Genomic DNA, 21206 nt, shown 5'->3' with positions numbered 1-21206 from the left:
TGGTTTGGTTTGGTTTGGTTTGGTTTGGTGTTAAGTGCAAACCATGAGGTGGCTTAGCAGTTTTACTATGATCTTGAGAAGGAAGTTAGAAATCGTGCTTCTAACTGGAGGGAGGAGGGGAATGCACCGAGTTAGGTCATTTTGAGAATTGCCTACTTAAACCTTAGTATTTAATTTTTTTTTCTATTTTCATCCAAAACAAAACAGACATATTCAACATATTTAAGTTTTAAAATGTATTTTAGATTACTCTTTTTGAGTTTTACTTAAACTATCACATAAACTATGTCCAAAATTTTTTACTTTTGGCTATCTTTTTATGAAGTAGAAGAGACGAGTTGGGGCATTTGTATTAGGAAAGATGAAAAAAAAAAAGCACTATTGTTTCTGAAGGGGATCTTTTTTACGTAAATATCAAATGGCACCTCTAACAAAAATTTTATATGTATTTTACTCTTTGTTGTAAAAGGAACGCCACCAATAAGGGGCAGCCCGTGTCTTGTGAGAGTATCACACTGTAGAGTAGCTTGGAAATGGGTCTGGTCTGGATAAGGGTAGTAAGAGAAAACACTTCTCCTCCACTAAGAAGCGTGTCTCTTTCAGGTTATGAGAAGACAGATGACGTTTCAGAGAAGACCTCGCTGGCAGATCAGGAGGAAGTGAGAACCATATTCATCAACCAGCCTCAGCTGACAAAATTCTGCAACAACCACGTCAGGTAGGAAGGGCTGGGGGAGGCATGGTGGCATGGGAAGGCCGGGCAGTAGAGCAAGATGGGTGGGAAGGAAACGCATGCCAGGCATGGTGGCACACGCCTTTGTTTCCAGCACTCTGGAGGCAGAGGCAGCTAGAATGCTGTGAATTTGAGGCTAGCCTGGTCTACATAGTGAGTTCTAGGATAGCCAAGAGCTCTCAGTTTAGTTAGGAGCACCTACTGTCTCTCTGTTTTCTGTCTATGAAAGAAACACTGGCTACGGTGTGGCTGTGGCAGTGGCAGAATGCTTTTGTCTAGCATTTATAAAGCTCGGGGCTCAATTACCAGCATCTCAAACAAAAAGCAAAGAAAAGGATAAAAACAAAAACTAAGACCCTGGACAGAGAAAGGAGCAGATGTGACAAGCACCTACTATACTCTAGTAATTTTTGAGTAATTAAAGCTGCCCCTGGGCACTTGTGGTCTGTCTAAACCTGTTCACGGAATGGTGTGTTATTTTTGCATGTCAAGTTCTAACAGCTTAGAAACAATTTTTTTGCAACTCTATACCAAGAACTTTTGGGGGTTTGGTTTGTTTGTTTTAGCTAGAGTTTTAAAGTGTGGGTTTTGATAGCTGTGATACAGTGCTTATAATACAGCATGCTTCAAGAATGTCTTCCTTACTGCATCTTCTCAGGGCTTTAATTTCAATAATCAGGGAAAGAGCCCACATAAGCACTAGGTTTTGAGTAGCCACTGGCCACATGAGCACCTCAACTGCTGTCCTGGTGCTTCCCTTGGGCCGATTTTCCAGATTTGCAATGTACCCATTTAAAACGAATATTTACAAAATTGTAGGTCCTCTAGTACTATCACTGTTGAAGAATATGGCATATGTCTTTAATCTCCCCTCTATTTAGTAGCAAGAGGAAAGCCTGGATGTTTCCAATACCAGCGTATTTCATGTCTTACTGATTCTGGACGGTATAGAGTCCTCACCATGTTCCCAGCGTGGCCATAGAGACAGTGCAGCTTAGAACAGTAAAAAGCTGTGTGCTGGGTTGCCTGGAAGATGTTTGCACTATCTGGTCTTGTTCAAAGGCTGATGTTTTTCTGTTGATGTGATGGTCCAGTATCTTATCTAAAGTTGCCCTTCTTTGCAAGCTACTCCTAGTACTGTTCAGCATGATAACTGGCCAAAGAGGACAGACAATGTTATAGAGAAAGCCAAGCCTATGAGATCCAGTCCTCACTGTTTATTTCGCCAGTTCCTTTCTTCCTCTTTTTTATATATGGTTTTATATATGGACCCCTCACTATGGTTTCCAAATTTGAAACTGTCCACAAATGTTGTCATCTGGTTACTCCTGCAGCGGTTACAGAACCTTGAAAACATGGGTGCTAATTGTGGGAGGGACTACGCTTTATGCCTTTATTTTTGCCTTCCAGTACTGCAAAATACAACGTGATCACATTCCTTCCGAGGTTCCTCTATTCTCAGTTCCGAAGAGCGGCTAATTCGTTCTTTCTCTTTATTGCCCTGCTCCAGGTAAAGTTCCATCCATCTTCCAACCTCTGTTTGAAGCCAAGTGTGCAGGAAGTGGGAAATATTTTGTTGAAACCTCTACCAGTCCCCTGAGGCTTACAGAAAAGCAGAGATTAACAGGCCTTTCGTGCATATTCAGTGCTGCTGCTGCCTGCACACAGGGTCAGGTCTTCTGCACCCCTCCAAGCCTTTGGTTCAAGTTTATCCAAATATGTGATATGGCCTATAAATTCTAAGGCAGGAAGTGTACATTTTAGGTGTTGAAGAGAGGAGGGACCTAAATTATGCAGCTACCTTTACTGCAGTGAAAAGTATCTATACTAAACAGCTCACTATAAAAATTATCACTTACAAAAATGACCACTTAAGTTAGTTGTTATAGATGGTTAAAGGGAAAGAAATGCTTTAAAAAATAGCTAATGTTTACTGTTAGCAAAAGGAGTTGAAAAATCCAGCAAAGCATAAAGAAAAGTTTAATTAATCCAGCACCCAAGGTAACTACTCCTAACTTAGGGCTGTGTCCATCTTGTCTTTTTTCTGGCTTTAAGCATTATTGTCTGATCGAGGTAGCATAAAGAGATAGTGAAATAAGCATTATTTCATGATTTATTTACTCATATTAGACTGTTTGGACATTTCTACAGATATTTCTTGCATTTCTAAGACATTTTGATGATGATATCTTTTATTATATGCTATTTTATCTTTGTATGATCCAACCCTGTATTAGCTCTATGTGCTGTATATATATATTTACCATGAAGCAACTTAGCTTGTTCCCCAGGTACTCCACCTAGTACTAGTAAAATCAAGGAGGAATGTTTTAGAAGAGCCTGTGACATTATTCTCTTAGGTTTTTTTATAAGCATTATGGTTCTCATTGGAGTTATCTTGCCTTTTTCAGCAAATTCCTGATGTGTCGCCGACTGGTCGTTACACAACACTGGTTCCTCTCTTATTTATTTTAGCTGTGGCAGCTATTAAAGAGATAATAGAAGATATTGTAAGTATTTAAAAATTGGCTCAACGATATATTACAAATATTGTTTTCTTAAGGTATTTAATTTATAGTATAGACCCTTTTAAATGCTTATTCAACTTAAATATGAATAGAATTGCCGGGTGGTGATGGCGCAAACCTTTAATCCTAGCACTTGGTAGGCAGAGGCAGGCGGATTTCTGAGTTCGAGGCCAGCCTGGTCTACAAAGTGAGTTCCAGGACGGCCAGGGCTATACAGAGAAACCCTAGTACAAAAAACCAAACCAAACAAACAAACAAATAGAATAGACTAGAATTACATTTCTTCTCCTGAAGTCAATTTCTAACAGAGTAATATAGAGGAATTCTTAGTATGATGCTCTCTTTGGTTGTTCATTTATTAACAAAAGAAATTAACTTACATATCGAAATTAGTGTGAAGAAAAAATTATATTTGATCATTGTTTCTAATTAACTAAAATAATCTCCCGATTAAATATAAATGAGGTTTTATTTGTACTTTTTATTTTATTGGGGTTTTCACCTTATTAGATGCCTTGATTTCTTCTCATTCTATTTTAGTAGTCGGAGTTTCCTCCCCAGTAGAAAGAAGTCAATGTCTCCTTTGTAAAATGTACTCCCCCAAATAACTTTAGGCTTTTTCTACATTATATTCAGTTAAAAACTGTCGTATTTGAGGAAGCCAACACTGTGTTTTATGATGTGGGGTTTTGATGTTTCTTATTGTTTAATAGTATTTCTTTGCATGTCTAAAACAACTATTGGGCTTTAAAAGAGTCAGAGAGTTGGGGAGATTGAGGAAGTCTTTATCAATGCACAGCCCCAAATTTCACAAATAATAATATTACTTCTACAATGTTACTTTAACAATATTATTTAAAAGAGAAAAAAAAAAGCATTGAATGGAAATGCGTGCTAGAATTGGAGTCATTGGATCCTGTATCTGTGGTCTCCAGGCTCTGAGTAGCAGTAGTTGTTGAGGCTACGTGACTCTGTCCTTGTGTCTAAGACACTGTGGTCCTCTTGATTGGTAACATCCTGCTTGGACCCACAAGTTGGAGATTGGAGGACTTCCCTTTCCTTAGCCTGTTCCCCCTCACCTCCATTCTTGAAGCTATGACTGGACTTGATAGCTCCTGGGGACTGGTCCTTACTATAATTTTTGTCTCTTTCTTTGCATACTCTTTTCTTTCTTTCGCTAGCCTGATTTTTCTGGAGAACATATAATTCTTTAGCCATTGTGCTGTTTGGTTGGGCCTTGCTTCTTTATTTGATTTTTACCTAATCCACTCCATAACTTCAAGAGTTCTCCATCTATAGCGCGGAAGCTGGATTTGGAGAGATGGCAGTTCAGTGCTTGAGGTTGTGGTCTGCTCCAGTAGAGAACCTGAGTTTGGTTCCAAGCACCATTCCAGGGGATGGGATATCCTCTTTTGGCCTTTGTGGGCACCCGTACTCATGGATACATACTCACCTACAGAAACACAGTCGTACACATAATTTAAAATACGAATAAGTCTTTTGAAAAGACACATATAATGCTCTACTAAAAGAATATTTTAAAATGCAAGATTTTAAAAGGAAAAAGGCAAGGAAGCTGGGGCTTTACGAGGTCATAGACATCATCCCAGAAAGTGATGGAACTAACATTCCATCCCAGTCTGGGCTTTCAATCCCGAGAGTCGCCAGCAGTAATACAACTAGCATATACTATGCTTCTGGGTTCCATGGACTTGTTCCCTGTCCATTATATTTATTAGAACATAGAGTGGGCCGCTAAGTATTGCCAATCTTCTTCCAAGTTTCCAAGTGAGAAAGAATAGTCAGAAAGTCTGATGTCAACCACTCAGAGGTCAACCACTGAGAGCCAGAATGTTGGAGTCCAGTCATGGCAGTTTGGATGGAGCCTTGCATGGTAGCAGTCTTCTACCCTGCTTCTTCAATCTTCTCTCTGGTTTTATAGCAAAGCTATAATTTTGCAAGCTATGTCTTTCAAAATAGACAGTAAATAAAAATGTATTCAAGGAGTATTTTTAATAGAGCAAAATACAATAATTGGATATCAGAAAGAATCTAATCAGACAACTCTTAGAAAATATCACCTTCATGTTGTGAGGTAGTAATGATTTCACTTGCTGGAGGTTTTAATGAAACTACTGTTCCTGATAGACACTGGCTATAGGGGCTGTTTAACATGTAGTATATATTCAACTATATAATTTGAGATGGTATTCTAGAGGAGAGAACAAAAGAAGTAATAGTTTAGATAGCTGGACAAAGAACTGTTTATATGACGACTTAAAATGACTCATATACTCACACATTCACTCAACAGAAACACAAGGACACTGCATAGGTACCTGTCATCATTTAGGATATATATTAGGATGTATTTAAACCTTGTTGTGCTATTAATCATATTCAGTATGTCAGTGGCCCAATATATGTCTGTTCTGCTTACTGAAAGATACTGTGGTTGCTAGCTCTCTGCTGGATAGAATGGTAGGGTTCTTTGTAGCAGAGAAAGGCAGAGGGAATAGAGATGGCACTTCTCAAGTGCTTGGGCCATCAATGGTAACAACATCTGTTTGCAGGTGGTACAACTAATGGCATGATAAAGAGATGCTATCTTCGCATCCACAGAAGTATGGAACTAGATGTTTGTCTTCCCAATATAAGACTAATTATGTCTTCCCCCTATACCTTAGAAATAAAACACAGCTTATAGTCTAGAAAACTTATATCCTATGTTAGCATTGTTTGTACATTTTTAGAATAAAATCAAAGATTTATCTATAGTGAGATAGTGAAAACTTACTACTCCAAATCCTTTGCAAAGATTAACATACTGTGTTGTCTTATTTTTGTGTCTAATATATATACATATGTGTATATATATATATACATACAAACAAACACTATAAACAAATAATATAAACAAAAATAAATATATAAATACCTGAAATATTCTAAATTAATAGAAGTTTCTTTTCACAACTTTTATCATAATGAATACCAATTCTTGTGGGAAAAAAATCAGAATTAGAGTCGTCTATTAGATTGGTATTTAAAACCATAAAAACATTCTCTCCTCTTTTTTTTCCCAGAAAATTGTTAAACACTAGTAGATTTCATTCATTGCAAAATGACTTAGTTATTCAGTCTGTGGGGAGCAGGCACCAAATAGCAGGCATATGCTACCGAGTGGGAGAAGTCTGACTGGAGAGGACCATTGAGTAGAAGAACTAGACAGTAAAGCAGTCACCAGGCTTGCTTTAGAATTAAGTGAAGCATGTGCTATCTTAGGGTCATGTCTCAGGGACAGCAAGCTGCAGACAAGTGTCACCTGTCCTGGGAACATCCAAAGGCCCTTTTCAGAAAAAGACAAAACATGAATTTTAGAAAAAGAACAGATTTTTTTAGCTAACAAGATATACTAGTCCAATAGCTGGCATTAAAAAAAAAAGAGAGAGAGAGACTATGCCGGGGCCTAGCAAACACAGAAGTGGATGCTCACAGTCAGCTATTGGATGGATCACAGGGCCCCCAATGGAGGAGCTAGAGAAAGTACCCAAGGAGCTAAAGGGAACTGCAACCCTATAGGTGGAACAACATTATGAACTAACCAGTACCCCGGAGCTCTTGACTCTAGCTGCATATGTATCAATAGATGGCCTAGTTGGCCATCAGTGGAAAGAGAGGCCCATTGGTTGTGCAAACTTTATATGCCCCAGTACAGGAGAACATCAGGGCCAAAAAGTGGGAGTGGGTGGGTAGGGGAGGGTATGGAGGAACTTTTGGGATAGCATTGGAAATGTAAATGAGGAAAATACCTAATAAAAATATTTTTTAAAAAATGAAGATATATTAGACCAGTGGTGTTGACAAGATGGTGAAAAGTCTAAAAAAGAATTCAGTGAATATTTCAAAATCAAGTTGTCAAGATTTATCTCTACCCAACACAGTGCATCCCCTACTTAGTTGGCTGATTTTCTGTCTCTAACCACTTGTCTACTCCATGAACTCCAGGGATGTGGGCTCTTATACATTGCTGTACCCGCAGGAGTATTAATGGAGCCTGGGGGCCCAGTGAGTGTTTAGTAAATAGAAAGTGCAGGTGGCTTTGAAGTTTCCCATTTGTGAAAATGAGCCCATGTGGATTCATGGTTCCAAGTCAAGGCTAAGGTAACAGTGGGCAGCATGTTCACTCTTCAGGGCACCTTTGAAACAAAGGGACAGAAACAGAGAGAGCAGGGAAGAGGAGGATGGGGGGGGTGGCTATAGGCAGCCCCAGTGATAGGCTTGGTGTGAAAAAGTTGAGCTAACTTAGAGGAGAAGTGAGGAAGAGCAGAGACTAAGCCTTGACTAATCTCATCTCAGAAGCCCAAAGGCACATGGAAAACAACGCCCAGCAAGGAAAGGGTCTTCTCAATGAGGAGTCTGAGCCCATCGCCTGCCTCAAGGACACAGCTTTCTGTCCTCTAAGTGGAATTTAACATGGCACTTTCGGCCTTGTCAGGGGAAGTAGCTTTAAAAAAATATCAGGACTGGACACCCATGTGTCCTCAAATTCATAACACTGTTCATATGACACCATTTATTGATGAACTTTCTATCCAAAGTAGAAAACAGCGGTCATCTCACCAGCTCCCAGGAACACTGAGGGAATTTGAAACCGGAGATTACCTGTATTTCTGTAAACTTTTAGTTTTAGAAGGACTCATGCTGTATTTATCATACAAAATGTAAATTATTTGTGTAGGGAAAGTTGGAAGCTGGATCCTTCTGTATTTCTAACACATTTGTTCTTTTGACACACTGAACTCATTTATTAGGTGGCAGAAGGTTGAAGACAGAGAGCCTCTGGTGTAAGAATTTCCTGTAGGTGGAAACTAATGTCCAAGGCCTCTTTCAGTTTCATTTCTTGTTTGATTGGAATGTTTCATTAGTTAGCTCTTCTCTCCATCAGTTAGAAGGCACACATAGGTGCACAGACGAAGGAGAACATCCATGCCTCCTTTTACTATCTAAAGTTACCTTGGACTTAAAAATAATTGGTGGACCAAAACTTACTTTGGATTACTTTCAAAATTTTCTTGTGACCTTTATTAAGAAAGAAACAGCAACAAAAAATAATAATATTTGGACTCTTACAATTATATTTTTTCTGTTGTTAATGTAAATATAGAAAGATTTAATTTCCTTTACATTTCAAATTACCTTCTAGTAAATTAGAAGCAATGATAGTCCCGTGATGTTTCTTCACCATTGCACATTCGTTAGTGAGTAGTGGGCACTGAGAAAGACTTGCTGCGGAGATGGAAGAGTCACTTTCCTCACAGGGAGATGTCGGTGCTGTTTGTCTGCTGTGTAGCTCAGTGGCTGACACTCTGATGACCAGATCTACCCCATTAGTATGGACAACCCTTCCCCCGCTCACCCTAGCTCCAGCTGTGGTGCAGAGGTGCACTGACTCCACACGTTTCTCTTGGGAGATTGTTTTTCACTACGCTTCTCGAATTCCTTATTTTTCTCAAGTGGAAAACTGAGGCTCTTGTGTGTATTTCTTCTCAATTCCCACAGCAAAGGGTGGGCTTGGGCTTTCTAAGATAGGATCTTGGAAAACAAAGGGTTAATTACACTCAACACCTTAATTTGAAATTTAAAAAAAAATTAAATCTTTCTATATGACTTTCCTGTTATATTACCTGTGTCCAGTGTGGTTTTCTTTTTTTTTTCCCCCATGCTGTAAGATTAGACAGAAGCCCCAGGATGAATGACAGAGGACATAGTGGCCCCTGGAGTGGCCCCTGGTCATGAGTGCCTTGTCTTTCTCCTGGCCTTCTGGTTATTTGTTGTTGCTGCTGATAGTGATGGTGCTTGTTTGTTTGTTTGTTTTATTTTACTCTTCTAAAATCTTGGTTTATGAACTCTTCACACTCACCTGTCTCAACTTAGACAAAACTCACCTGCTCACTCTTCCCCTCTGTGGGTGCTTTGGGGACGAAGAGAATTAGGATCTATTCCTCAGTGGCTCCTGGTTGAACCGAGGTGGTGGATGGGCTTGCTTCTAGTTGTCGACCGATATCAGCGCACCTTCAAGTTATGGGGGACGTGCTCAGCTGAATCAAATAATGAGTTTCACAAAAAGCTGAAAATACTTGAATCCCATTATTAAGTGGTAGTTATTATACAACGTTCTCTTGGGTAATCTTCTAAGTGAGTTATTTAAGCAGTAGACTAAATCTGGCTTTCGCTTCCTTTTCTCTAATATCACTTAAATGTTATTCTACCTTTTTGCTATTTAAGAACTTTCTGAGGGCCCCATGCCTGTGCTACCGGGGAGGAGTACTGAAGGAAGAAGCTGGGGATGGTCTAACAACACCCCATCTAGGAGCATAGAAAGACAAAAACCCAGAGGCCTACGTTAAAAGATCTTTGTTTACTCTGAGTACCATTTTACGTGATGGATCTCATTCACTTTTTCACTGAGCCTTTTGTTTTGTTCTGAACTTTAGAAACGACACAAGGCTGATAATGCTGTGAACAAGAAACAGACACAAGGTAGGACCTTTATGTCTTTTTTCTTGTGTTTACCAAGTTTGCTCGCTGTCGTATGCCCAGACTCTTTACTTACATATGATTCAGTTCAGGGTACTCTATTGTATTGAAATACTTTCTGTCCAGCAGTTATTAACTGTCCTTAGCAGTTATTAACACAGCACTTTAATTCCCATGAGAGTGATATTTCTGAAAAAGCCACATTTGAATATATTTAGGTGTTTCCTAGCCATGTGCTTCGGAATGTATTGTTACTAAGGTCTACAGTCCCCACCCCACCCCCTCCGTGTTAAAAACTATAAAAAAAAAAGGCTTTATTTTATTTGCAAAGAGTGTTGGTTGTAGGAATGATTGAAAATTATCTGAAATTTTGTTACTTGATTGAAAACCACCCTGAGTTATTCCATGGAGGCGGATGGAATTATCCATTGAAATAAAGCGCACAGTTAAAAGCAGGCCAGTTTATGAGTGGGTGTGGTGTTTACAGCCTTTTTTGGTATAGACCAACACCACCAAAATGACCTTCAATGCAGACCAAGAAAACCATGGCTCTCATGTTTTTAAAAAGTAAGAACTTGAAAGCAGACACCTTATGCCATCTCTGAGCTTAGAGACTCCTTTCTCTCTCCAGGTCTCTGGTGAGAAGGGAACCAGGTACCTTTTAGCATCACCTCGTCAGTAAGCACAGGATCTACTGTTGCTCCTGTGGGGAAGTTTCCATGGCGGGGGTTCTCAACCCCTGTGGCTCAAAACCCCTGCAAGGGTCATATATCAGCTATTTTGCAATTCAGATATCTATATGATGGATTTATACTAGTAGCAAAATTACAGTTATAAAGTAGCAATGACACAATTTTATGGTTGGGGGTCACTACAACATGAGGAACTGTATTAAAGGATCGCAGCATTAGGAAGGTTAAGGACCACCACTCTATTGGTATTTACTCCCTCTTTCTCACCACTTCCTACCAAAGACCTTCTCTGCCAGGTTTTTTTATCCATTTGTGGAGGGTGTGTTTATTAGTCTAAATATTTAGGGTCTCTACTGAAAGATTAATTATTTGAAGATATAAGAAAAGATCTAGTAAGAAGTTTAACTCTGAAGAGCTTGCAGCCTCTTCGTTAAGATACTTTTACATGAGGAGGAAAACCATGCCTAAGTTCATAAGTACAATATCAGAGCCTTGGGAAGATGATGGAGACTGGGCTGTGCCATCCCAATGACTCATTGGAGTTTTGGGACAAATAGTGTTTCCCATGTCCAAGGCTATAAAGCCCCAAAAAGGAGAAAATCCTGCTTTATCATGAGCTAGGTCTTACATTTTGGGAGGACTGTGGATGAGAGAGATGTGGGGGTGACATTTTGCCCGTGGGTTGAGTGGGAAGGGGGAAAGAAAAGACAGCCTGGGGAAGAAAAACACCGCCTGATTGCTGGATCACGCTATTATTAGAGTGTCCTGTGCCCCAAAGAGATTCCTATCAGGGAGAAGCAGACATATGATTTACAAGGTAGGCTAGGGTCAAGTTTTATGAGACCTTAAATGCCAGGCAGAGGAGATTCCAGCTTTCCTTGTCTGTTCTCAGTAGCTATGGCTAAGGAACCAAAAAAGGAAGCAGACTGAACGTGTAGGTTCAGGATGGAGGACTGAAAGGCTCATGGGAGCGGGACACGAAGCTGCTCCAGGAATTGAGATGGAAAGGAACAATCCTAAGGATGAAAGGGAGGACTGTCAGATGTTTTGGGTGCTGGTATTTCTGACAAGGGCAGCTCTTGCATCTGTTATCACGTTGCTAAGAATATTCAGTAGGAGCTTTTAAAGCTCAGTTTTGCAAGTGCTTTTCTTGTGCATGACAACCACTGGCAGAGGGCTCTAGTCTTCCGTGACTGGTGGTAGGTCTTTCCAAAGCCTTGAAGGACAGTTGTCATGGTGGTATGAATTTAGGTCCGCGCACCTTGTGTTAGAGGGACCCTGATTACTTACATCTTAATTTCCCAAAATGTTCCTGTTGGACAAAACATTGTTGTGGGTTCTTCCTGGTTTTTTTCCATTCTCTAAATGAGGGTACAGGATTCTCTCGGTTCTCGAAATGAAGACCAGACACATGTGAGAGAAGGCTTCCCACCAAATGAGACTAGCTTATAAAATGACCTGTACAGACTCAGGCATACATACGGAAGTCCTATAGCCAAGAAATCATGTTGATACTTGGAGTTCTTTCCCAAGTGATTGACATCTCCCTGCTTAATCTCCCCTAGCTTTTGAGCACTGGTATTCTTGGTTTGGCAGATGATGGGAGATAAGAAAATTGTTTGAACAGGATGCTATTTGCTGTCAGATAACTCAAATTACTTAATAGGAGAGCCATCTGTTGCCATTAGACCAGAGTGAAATTCGATTTGATTTCCTGAACTGAGGCAGTGGTCGGTGTGTAGGCGGGGGAGGGAGATATTTATGACAGGTAATTAATTTTGACAGAGATTTAAAATATTAAGCTTAGATCTTCTAAATGTTTGCCAAGACCACATGATGCATGAGAGGGTGCCTTTAGACTCTAGTGCCAGGATTTAGTCTTGGATACTCCTCAAACAAGTGTTCTCTCATCTTTTGTGTAAGATACTAAAAAGCATCCTCAGTTGGTCACTCTGGTCATCCCTAGAGACTTCAGAAACAACAAACAATGATAATTTATAAACAACGTTTTCAGCCACTTAGCTACAGATTGGTGACTGTCTGGCACCTTGTTTCTACCAAGTAAATTACAGAGGTTGGTTCCAACTCGGAACTGTTCAACTAGGCTTTACATTTGAGCTTGTCCTCAATCTTTTTGGAGAAATGCCACGTTTTGCCTTAGAAATCTGCATATGCTGGTTAAGCAGATGGCTTAGTGATATGGCAAATGTGACTTTTATATTAGTTTCCAAGAACCTAGTTTCAGAGAAGGGGTAAAGGGTAAAATTTGATGCTAACAAGTTCAGGTTCATATGAGTCTGGGCGAGCTTTGTGGTCTGTTGCTTTTCTTTATGCCTGGTGTGCTGCTGTGTCGATGAAACATGGTAGAGAGGAACGCTGCAGAGAAAAGACCCGCCTCTTGCTTATCTATAGATTTCCAGTAGCTTCCAGCCTAGGGTCTTAGCAGAGGCTGCATGCAACCTGTGCGCAAGCGCACGTGCACCCATTCTTTAGAAGAATACTTGACTATAGATAACAAAGGGAAAACAGGCTGGAAGTGTGAAGGAGCTTCCTTGAGAATTCGTGATCTGGGGTGAGAACAAGATGAAGCAAGCAGTTTTTGCATCATTGTGTTCTGGGCTGCTTTCCAGGCACTGACCAAATATGAGCGTGGTAGGAGCTCTCACACTTTCTTACCTACACTGGCCACCATTGCACCATCATTGCTGCCCTGGCTTTGCCTACTGTGAACACAGAACGCAGTATCCACTTATCGCTTCTATTATTCAAAGCCCTAGCATGTGGCTCTACTCAAGTGCTTCGGTTTTTTTCCTTGCACCTTAAATTACCTATACCTCCTCTGATTTCCTCTTTCCATCTGAGTTTTTATTGCGCATGCGTGTGCACACATATACACACACACACACACACACACACAGAGTGAGAGAGAGACAGAGAGAGACAGAGACAGACAGAGACAGACAGACAAAGAGACAGACACAGAGAGAGGTACGGCAGGGGGTCTTTCCTTGTCTCCCCTGAACTAGGTTGTTTTTGCAAAAATCATCTCTGTGATGTGGCAACAATTGTCACTGTTACTGTAATTTGTATACCGAAGCCAGTCTCCATATGAATTCATAATGGTGGTTCTGCTAGCTCTCTTTTTAAATTATAAAACTATGTCTCCATTTTCTGTGGAATGCTATAAGAATCTCATGGAAAACCATGGCATAGATAGAGGACTGGGAAAAGATAGAGTTTGGGTACAGACTAAGGTAGTTGGAATAATTTATAATTGCCTAATGACTAGAAATGCTGTTTTAAAATCCCAGGTTTGGACATACTCCCTACAGGAATCTGTGTGTGTGTCCAAAAAGTGAGGTGTGGGAGACAGGGCCTCCTGCTGACCCCCTGGCTTGGTTCTGTTGTTGGATGAGAGCCAATATTACTGGAGTTAGTTTTCATAATACCTTCTCTTACTATGATAGTGCATATTTTGTGAAAAAACATACCTTTGTTTAATGAACTTTTTTTTCCTGTAATTTAATTTTGTAGAAAAGGCTACATGAAATTCTTTTAACCTAGGTACCCTTTATTAAAAAGATTCATTTTATTATTTTATTTTATGTGTATGGATGGCTTGTCTGTATGTACGTCTGTGTACACATTTGTGTCTGATGCCAGTGGAGGTCTGAAGCGGGCATTGGATTCCCTCAATCTGGAGTTAGGATGACTGTAGACCACAACCCCAGGTCCTTTGTAAGAGCAACAAGTGCTCTAAATGGATGGGCTCTCTCTCTAGTCCCCCGAATCCAGGCACACCGTAAACATCATCTACCTAGAATTTCCTCCCTAATGCTACAGAGGCCTTTTCCAGAGTGGAAGAGTAGTGGTTGTCAGCGCGCTCATGGGAGCCTGAAGTGCGGGAAGTGGGTGGTTGCTTCCCCGTCCTGGAAACCACTTCACTTTTAAAGTCCTCTGGAGAAAAGGCATCGAGGTGTTGTTTGGGTCATTCAATCTGAAGTGACCCACTAACAGGCCAGAGTCCATCTGCTTCAGTTCACTTCAGAGCTGACAAAGGATTACAATAGCACCAATTCATGGGCCTATTGAAAAGAAAGAGCAGCACCTCCTGTCTCCCTGCAGGCTCCCCACATACGATGCGCTCCTCGCATCCAGGGAGCCTGCACATGCACCTTGCTACATGGACGTCAGCTTACCTGTGTACAGTCCTTAGAAAGGATTGTTTCCCGGGGCTGAGAGTTATGTATGTGGATAACATGAATAACCTCACACATCTTAAAGCTGGTAATATTTCCAAATCAGTTTGAATGTCTTAGGAGTGTGTGTAAGTTGAGCCCATTGGAAGTCCTCCACTATAACCTTAAATAGGGAGCTGGTATTTATTTGTGGAGAAATACAGCCCAGCTTGTGTTTCATTTCTCCCATGAATTAAAGATGTACACAGAGGGACAAAACCCACTGAGGACTTATAGGAGCACAGTTGAATGGACAGGGGTCTGACTTCAGAATTGCTGCTTTGCCTAGCTCTTGGCTTTCCTTCCTGTGTAGGCATAACTCTCTCCCCTAGTCTTCATCTTTCTTTTTTCCTTTTCTTTTTTTTTTTTTTTTTTCATTACACTTGCAGGTACTCCTACCTGTGTCAGCCTAACCCAAATGAATTGCATGTCCAGATTTCCTGGGAAAAATAGGTGTGATTCGAATATAAGTATGACATTTGTTATTTTCCTCTAATATTTTCCTCAAATATAAGTATGACATTTGTTATTTTCCTCTGTCTTGAGCACCTTCCCTGTGCTAACACCTATGGGGAAATACACAAAGTCTTCATTCCCGATCCATAGAATGTAGCTGCCGGGTTAGTGGGTTCCTGAAAGTAATGATGGGGTTTTAGATGGGAAAGGCTGCGAGAGAAATAAAGAGCCAAGACAAAGTTTTCCGATGAAGGCCAATGTTTACTTAAGAGTCTGAGCTTATAAAGGGGAGGAACCCATCCTCCACCAAGCCAGGATCTCCAGCTTTGTCAGGATAGTGTTAGAATAGGTTCAGCCTCTCAGCAGGTAGCGGCGTCTTGGAGGAAAGCTGCAGGACAATAGACTTTACCTAGGTTGGAAGACGCCACCCTAGGTAGGCTAGCAAGTGTGGCAAGCCGGGTCTGAGCAGCCTGCTCAAGGCTGAGGGACGGGCGCAATAGGACATTATGACCAGGGAAGGAAGATAAAATGAAGATGGATATACAAGCCAGAGAGCGTATTGAGGACCAACCAAATGAGAGACGTGGAATTCAGAAATGACTTCTTGGAATTTCATGATGAATGGTTGTTAAGCGACTGAGCAGAGAGCTTGGGACACTAACTGTGGATGAAGGGCTACCATGGGCAGCTCTGTGGAATGTGGGCAGACATGAGATTACACCTGGGAATGGCAAATGATTCTCTTTGACAACTTCAGAGATGTATGTTGGAGAAGCAACAAGAGCATGGATAAAGACAAGTTGGGTTCATGGTTAGGGGAACTTTTGTAAACCCTGGTAAGAAGACTGGAAAAATTGTTGAAGGGTGTGAGTAGATTGCCAGTAAGATTTTTAAAAGAACTTGACAGCTGTATAGGGCAAGGCAAGGCACAGAAATGGCCTTGTTTTTTTTATTGATTAGGGGTTGAAGCTAGGGTGACGACTCGGAGGACATAAGGGAACCTGTGGTAGTTAGATTCCCATGGGCTGGAGGTGGAGGAAGGAAACCCTGCCAAGTTTTAGTGCTGACTTAAAGAGGGCCAGGCCTGAGCTAGCCACCCCACCCTGCTTTTCAAAAGTCACAGGGCTTCATAGCACTGAACTAAATCTATTTCCAGTATTTAACAGAACAACAGTTGAGGAGCTTTAAAAACAAAAGCCAAGGAATTGTGAAGTGATTGGTGAGGTCAGGCAGGAAGATTTTTTTCTTGTAAGAAATTTCTCAATGAGGTAAAGAAAAAGATAAATGGCTTATGATCCATTGGGTACTAGAGGTATTGAGAGTAGAGGATTGTGGGTACTAGAGGTATTGAGAGTAGAGGATTGTGGGTACTAGAGGTATTGTGAACAGAGGATTGTGGGTACTAGAGGTATTGAGAACAAAGGATTGTGGGTACTAGAGGTATTGAGAACAAAGGATTGTGGGTACTAGAGGTATTGAGAATAGAGGATTGTGGGTACTAGAGGTTTTGAGAGTAGAGGATTGCTGGCCCATGCTCTTGTCCTTTTACTTCCTCTGTACATTTACTTTTAAGGTGCTGGCTCTCAAACTTGGTTATGACTCTGAGTCCCTCAAAGGGCTCCTTAAAACACAGATTGCTAGGGTTACCCAGGAGTCCCTGGATGCCTGAAATGGGATCTCAGCGCTGCTGTGTGACTGGCAATGGGACAGGCTTTGGAGGCCACTCTAGAGTTTTATAATTGAGTTTATGGAAATGCTTCCAGCCGACTTGATGCCAGTATGAACAGTCTACCCCAAGAGACATCAACTGATGACATTTCCTTTGTCCTTTGTGTCAGTAGAAGACAATGGTTTGACAATACACATAGAGATTTAATTTGGCCTTTATAGGCAAGTTTAAACAAAATACATGTATGGTCTTTCTGGGCCACATGACGATTCCACCTTTGAACTGTCATTACAGTGAGAGTGTGCTAGGTGGGTGTATAAGGGCATTGGTTTCTTTTATTTACACAGGTCTAGAGGTCTTGGCTGCACTTAACCTTCACCGTAACCTAAAATCCCTCTCAAAGGCTTACTTCCAGAGAGGAAATGAAGCGCACTTACCTTTCCTATGTGTGCGTGTGTGTTTCTACTCCGTTCTCTGTAATGCGCTTTAAGATCTGCCTCTTTCTCCCTACTTTGGGAAGTAACTGGCTGCCGAGGGAAGAGTAGCCAATAACTTTCAGAGACATTTCTAGTGACAGATTGCTTTAAATAGGGAGATGGGTGGCATCTTCTCTCTAGGAAGCCCTGAGTGTGTAAAGGAGCCAGGCTGCAGTGCTTCCTGTCTGACTCCCAGGGCCTCCTCCAGGCCTTTGGTGAGGAAGGGTCCAAGGTCTCTAGAAGAATGTTTGCCTTTCACAGAAGAAACCCACTGCACCAAAGCTGCCAGCCAGTATCCCGCTGGGTTAAAATGGCTCCTTTGAGATGTTTGTTTAATGTCTGCGCCCTCCGGTGCAAGTCACCCTAATTAAACTGTGTGGAAACTGTAGCAGGTGTGTTTGGATGGCACAGGGGCGAGGTGGAGGAGGCTCACAAAACTCAGAATGAGCTGTCAGAACACCTAGAGGCCATTTAAGATTCTTTCCTGCCTTGGGTTTACTCTCCTTCCCCCAGAGCCATTAATCATCCTCACGGGAAGCCAGGTGGGAGTGTTGCTACCTTTGGACCGACAAAACTCAATAGTCTCTTGGCAAAGGACACGTCAGTATTTCCTGCTTTCTCCAAAGTGGTTGGAATGGAGCTGAGAAGAGGCTACAGAATTAAAAAGCTCTGTTCCTGGTTCCCTTACCAGCACACTGCCCGAGATGGTGCTTGTTTTCATCGTTCTAAGGGTTAGATGTCAGGAACCAGTTCCAAAGGGGAGCCAGCAGTGAGCTGTGACTGACAGGTGTCCTTGGCTGCGGATCAAGCCTTGATTTACTCAAATGTTTCCTGTTGTGCCTGATTTTTTTTTTTTTTACATCACCAGATTCTGTACTGTTTTCAGAGTCTAAAGAGTGTGTAGCCTCGGGCTGTGTGTTTCCTTTATTTCTGCCCCTTGGGGCAAAAGAAGTGGGGGAAAGGGTGATGGGAACAGCCTCATGTCTGCCAGGTCTTTGGTGCCTAAGACACATGGAATGAGTGTTGAAAATCAGGATCCTGCTGCAAGTTCATAACATGTTCTATTCAGTTCGGCTTTTAACTGTGCCAATACATAATGGCAGTATGCACATTGATTAATCCAAGCGCGTGCAGACTTTGGACTATCAAGTATTCCCTGAATTGACACAGTTGAAGTGGTTTGTGTCTGTCTGGGTTGTGGTCAGTGCAGTGATATTTCGCTTGTTGCTGTGGTGAACGTGTGGCCGTCTGAGGGAGAACTCTGACTGTGTGTGATGTGAAGTGGAAACAGACTACAACCACAACTCACGGACTTGCTCCTGCAGGGTACAGGTGTGCAGATAAGAGTTCTGTGTCACTTGGCCGTGGCACAGAGGAGAAAGCCGGAATTTCCTCTAAGTGCAGCTGTTGATTGGGTTGTGATAATGCATTGTCTCTGGAGCATCTGTCAGTGTGAGTCTGAGCCTTGGCCTAGATCAGGGCAGGATGGGCTAGCGACTAGAATGTGCCGTGTACCACCTGAATCTCCTCCACCCTCTACCCAAGAGTAGCTTAAGAAATGGTGCTTGGGAAATTGTTTGCCAGGGAAAAGTATAGACTGATTTTGATGGATGAGAAGTGTAGTTAGTAGATAGAGTGTTTTAAAAACCAGTCTAAGGGTGTATATAGGTTGATAACTTACCTGATTGAAACAAGCTACAGTCTGCCTTGATTGCCTAGTAGATGTAAACTGTGGGAACTTCTATCCAGGCTTCCCTGGGACCAAGATTTTTATATTTATCAGGGAAGTTCAAAATCCATGTTTTAGTGCAGTAGTAGGAACCCCATGTAGCTGTGCCTAGGCATCTCCGAGGTTCCTGGTACTTTCCTGGCCTTCTTCCCTTTTGTGTAGCAGCGCATCCTTTCCCTTGATGCAAGACCTGTGTGAACGTAACCTATGTGGATTGAACTCAGGTACTTGAGTTTTGTGGCAGGCACCTTACACATTGAAATGTCTTGCTGTTCCTCTGCTTCACTAACCTGACCAATTGTCATTCATATAGCCATGCCATTCAGTGTTTGTCACAAGTCAGTTGACTCTGTGTTTTGACCTTAATATCATTGTCAGGTATAAAACACATGTATGTATATGTGTATATATGTGTGTGTGTATATGTATGTATATATATTTATGTGTATGTATACTTTTTTTTCAAGAATAAAACATCTTTGAGTCTGACGGCATGGGATAGTCGTGCTGTGGTTAGGAAAAGCTGCAGCCTTTCCTTGGTGAACCCATTTGCCTTACTGGAAACATTTATTTCCAACTTGATGAAATGTGTCACTGATAGCCAGGCATGGTGGCTCATGACTAACCTGGTACTTGGGAGGTAGAGTCAAAAAGGATAAAAAGTTTAAGGCCAGTCTCCACTTGCAACAAATTCAAGGTTAGCTTACACTACATAAAATGGTGGCACCTTCATTTAATCCCAGCAGCCAGGAGGCAAAGCAGGCAGGTCTGAATTCAAGGTCAGCCCACATTGTATAATGAGAACCTGTTTCCAGAAGGATAAAAGGGGACAGTGGGATGGTTCAGTAGGTAAGGTGCTTGCCACCAAACCGGAGGACCTGAGTTCAATACCCAGAACTACAAGGTGAAATGAGAGAGCCAACTCTCATAAGGCGTCCTCTGACCTCCACTCAAGGGATGTACATACACATAAGAGTTAATGTAATGATTTTTAAAAACAAAGGAGAGGGAAGATACAATGTCATTGACCAGCACTGCATTTAAACCTTTTTAGGCATGTAAATTTCTGTCCTCCATATTTTCCAATTACCTCCTCAGTCATAAAGCAACAGGAAACATTTGCGTGGAGAGAATGTACCTGTGGTCTCTGGTTGTCAGAGGCAGAGATTCCTGGTGATTAGAGCGAGGGAGCAGGCTTAGGGTCTGGAGACAGGAGTCGGGTTGGAAGACCACTCTGGAAGGCAGTTGGGACAGTAGCTGTGTTTACTGGAACCAGAAGAGTGGCCCAGCGCTATTTTTACATGTGAAGTAGCAAACATCTGCTACAGTGGCGTCAGTTCAAGAGGACCAGATTAGATGGCAGAGCCCGAGGGGTAGCCCCAAGCTGACATCAGAGAACAGAGGGTGTTACTTCATCTCGTGTTACATAACACTTTTAATCTTTTTAGCAACTTACAAAACTGAGAAATCTATTTTAAGCAAATGTCTAAATAGCTCATTGCATCCTTGTGTGGCTATTCTTAGTCAGTTATCACTTGCCTTGCCATCCTAGAATGGGCACCTGGGGGCCTCCAATGATTCAGGAGACTGTGTATCACACCACACCAACCAGTTCCAGCCCATGAAGAAACCCCCGTGTGGGAGTGGTCAGCAGCTGCTGTCCCAGTCTCTGAGCCCTGCTAATCTCCATCCTGTCTCCATGGATTTGTCTATTCTAAGTGCTTTATATAAGTGTGGTTGTACAGTCTGTGGTGGCCTGTCTGTCTGCAGTCTTTCACTTGGCATGTCTTCAGGGTTTACCCACGTCACCCATGTCTTAGCTCTTCGTTACATACAGTGTGCCATTGAATAGACAATCTGCATTGTGCTCATCTGAATAGTAGCTGATGCATATCTTGGTGGTTCCCAATTTGGGCTTAATATAAGCAATGTTGCAGTGAACGGTCAGACACAAGTGGTACAGGGCTTCATACCCAGTAGTGGGATTTCCAGGTTCTATAGTAACTGTGATTAACTTTTAAAGAAACTGCTAAAGTGTTTATTTTTCTACAACCGTATATTAAATGCTACACGCATGCTATTTTAATGTGACATTTACTAAGAAGTGGTTTTGTATCATCACTACATCTGTGTAACTACTACTCA

General features: G+C 41.6%; 1 protein-coding gene across 4 annotated transcripts in view; it reads left to right on the top strand.

The window, feature by feature from the left end:
* The window catches only part of Atp8a1 (ATPase phospholipid transporting 8A1), a 226127-nt gene that overhangs the window by 33574 nt on the left and 171347 nt on the right, over positions 1-21206 (top strand). For all 4 annotated transcript variants that reach the window (XM_029478096.1, XM_021162268.2, XM_021162270.2 and 1 more), the window contains exons 2-5: positions 604-718; positions 2144-2243; positions 3145-3243; positions 9759-9804. In XM_029478096.1, the coding sequence (XP_029333956.1) occupies positions 604-718; positions 2144-2243; positions 3145-3243; positions 9759-9804 (360 nt within the window). The remainder of the gene's footprint in view (positions 1-603; positions 719-2143; positions 2244-3144; positions 3244-9758; positions 9805-21206) is intronic.

This window comes from Mus caroli, chromosome 5 (assembly GCF_900094665.2).
Source record: "Mus caroli chromosome 5, CAROLI_EIJ_v1.1, whole genome shotgun sequence".
Taxonomy (NCBI): Eukaryota; Metazoa; Chordata; class Mammalia; order Rodentia; family Muridae; genus Mus; species Mus caroli.
Note: the sequence above shows the minus strand (reverse complement) of the source record. Positions and strands in the feature narration are given on the sequence as shown.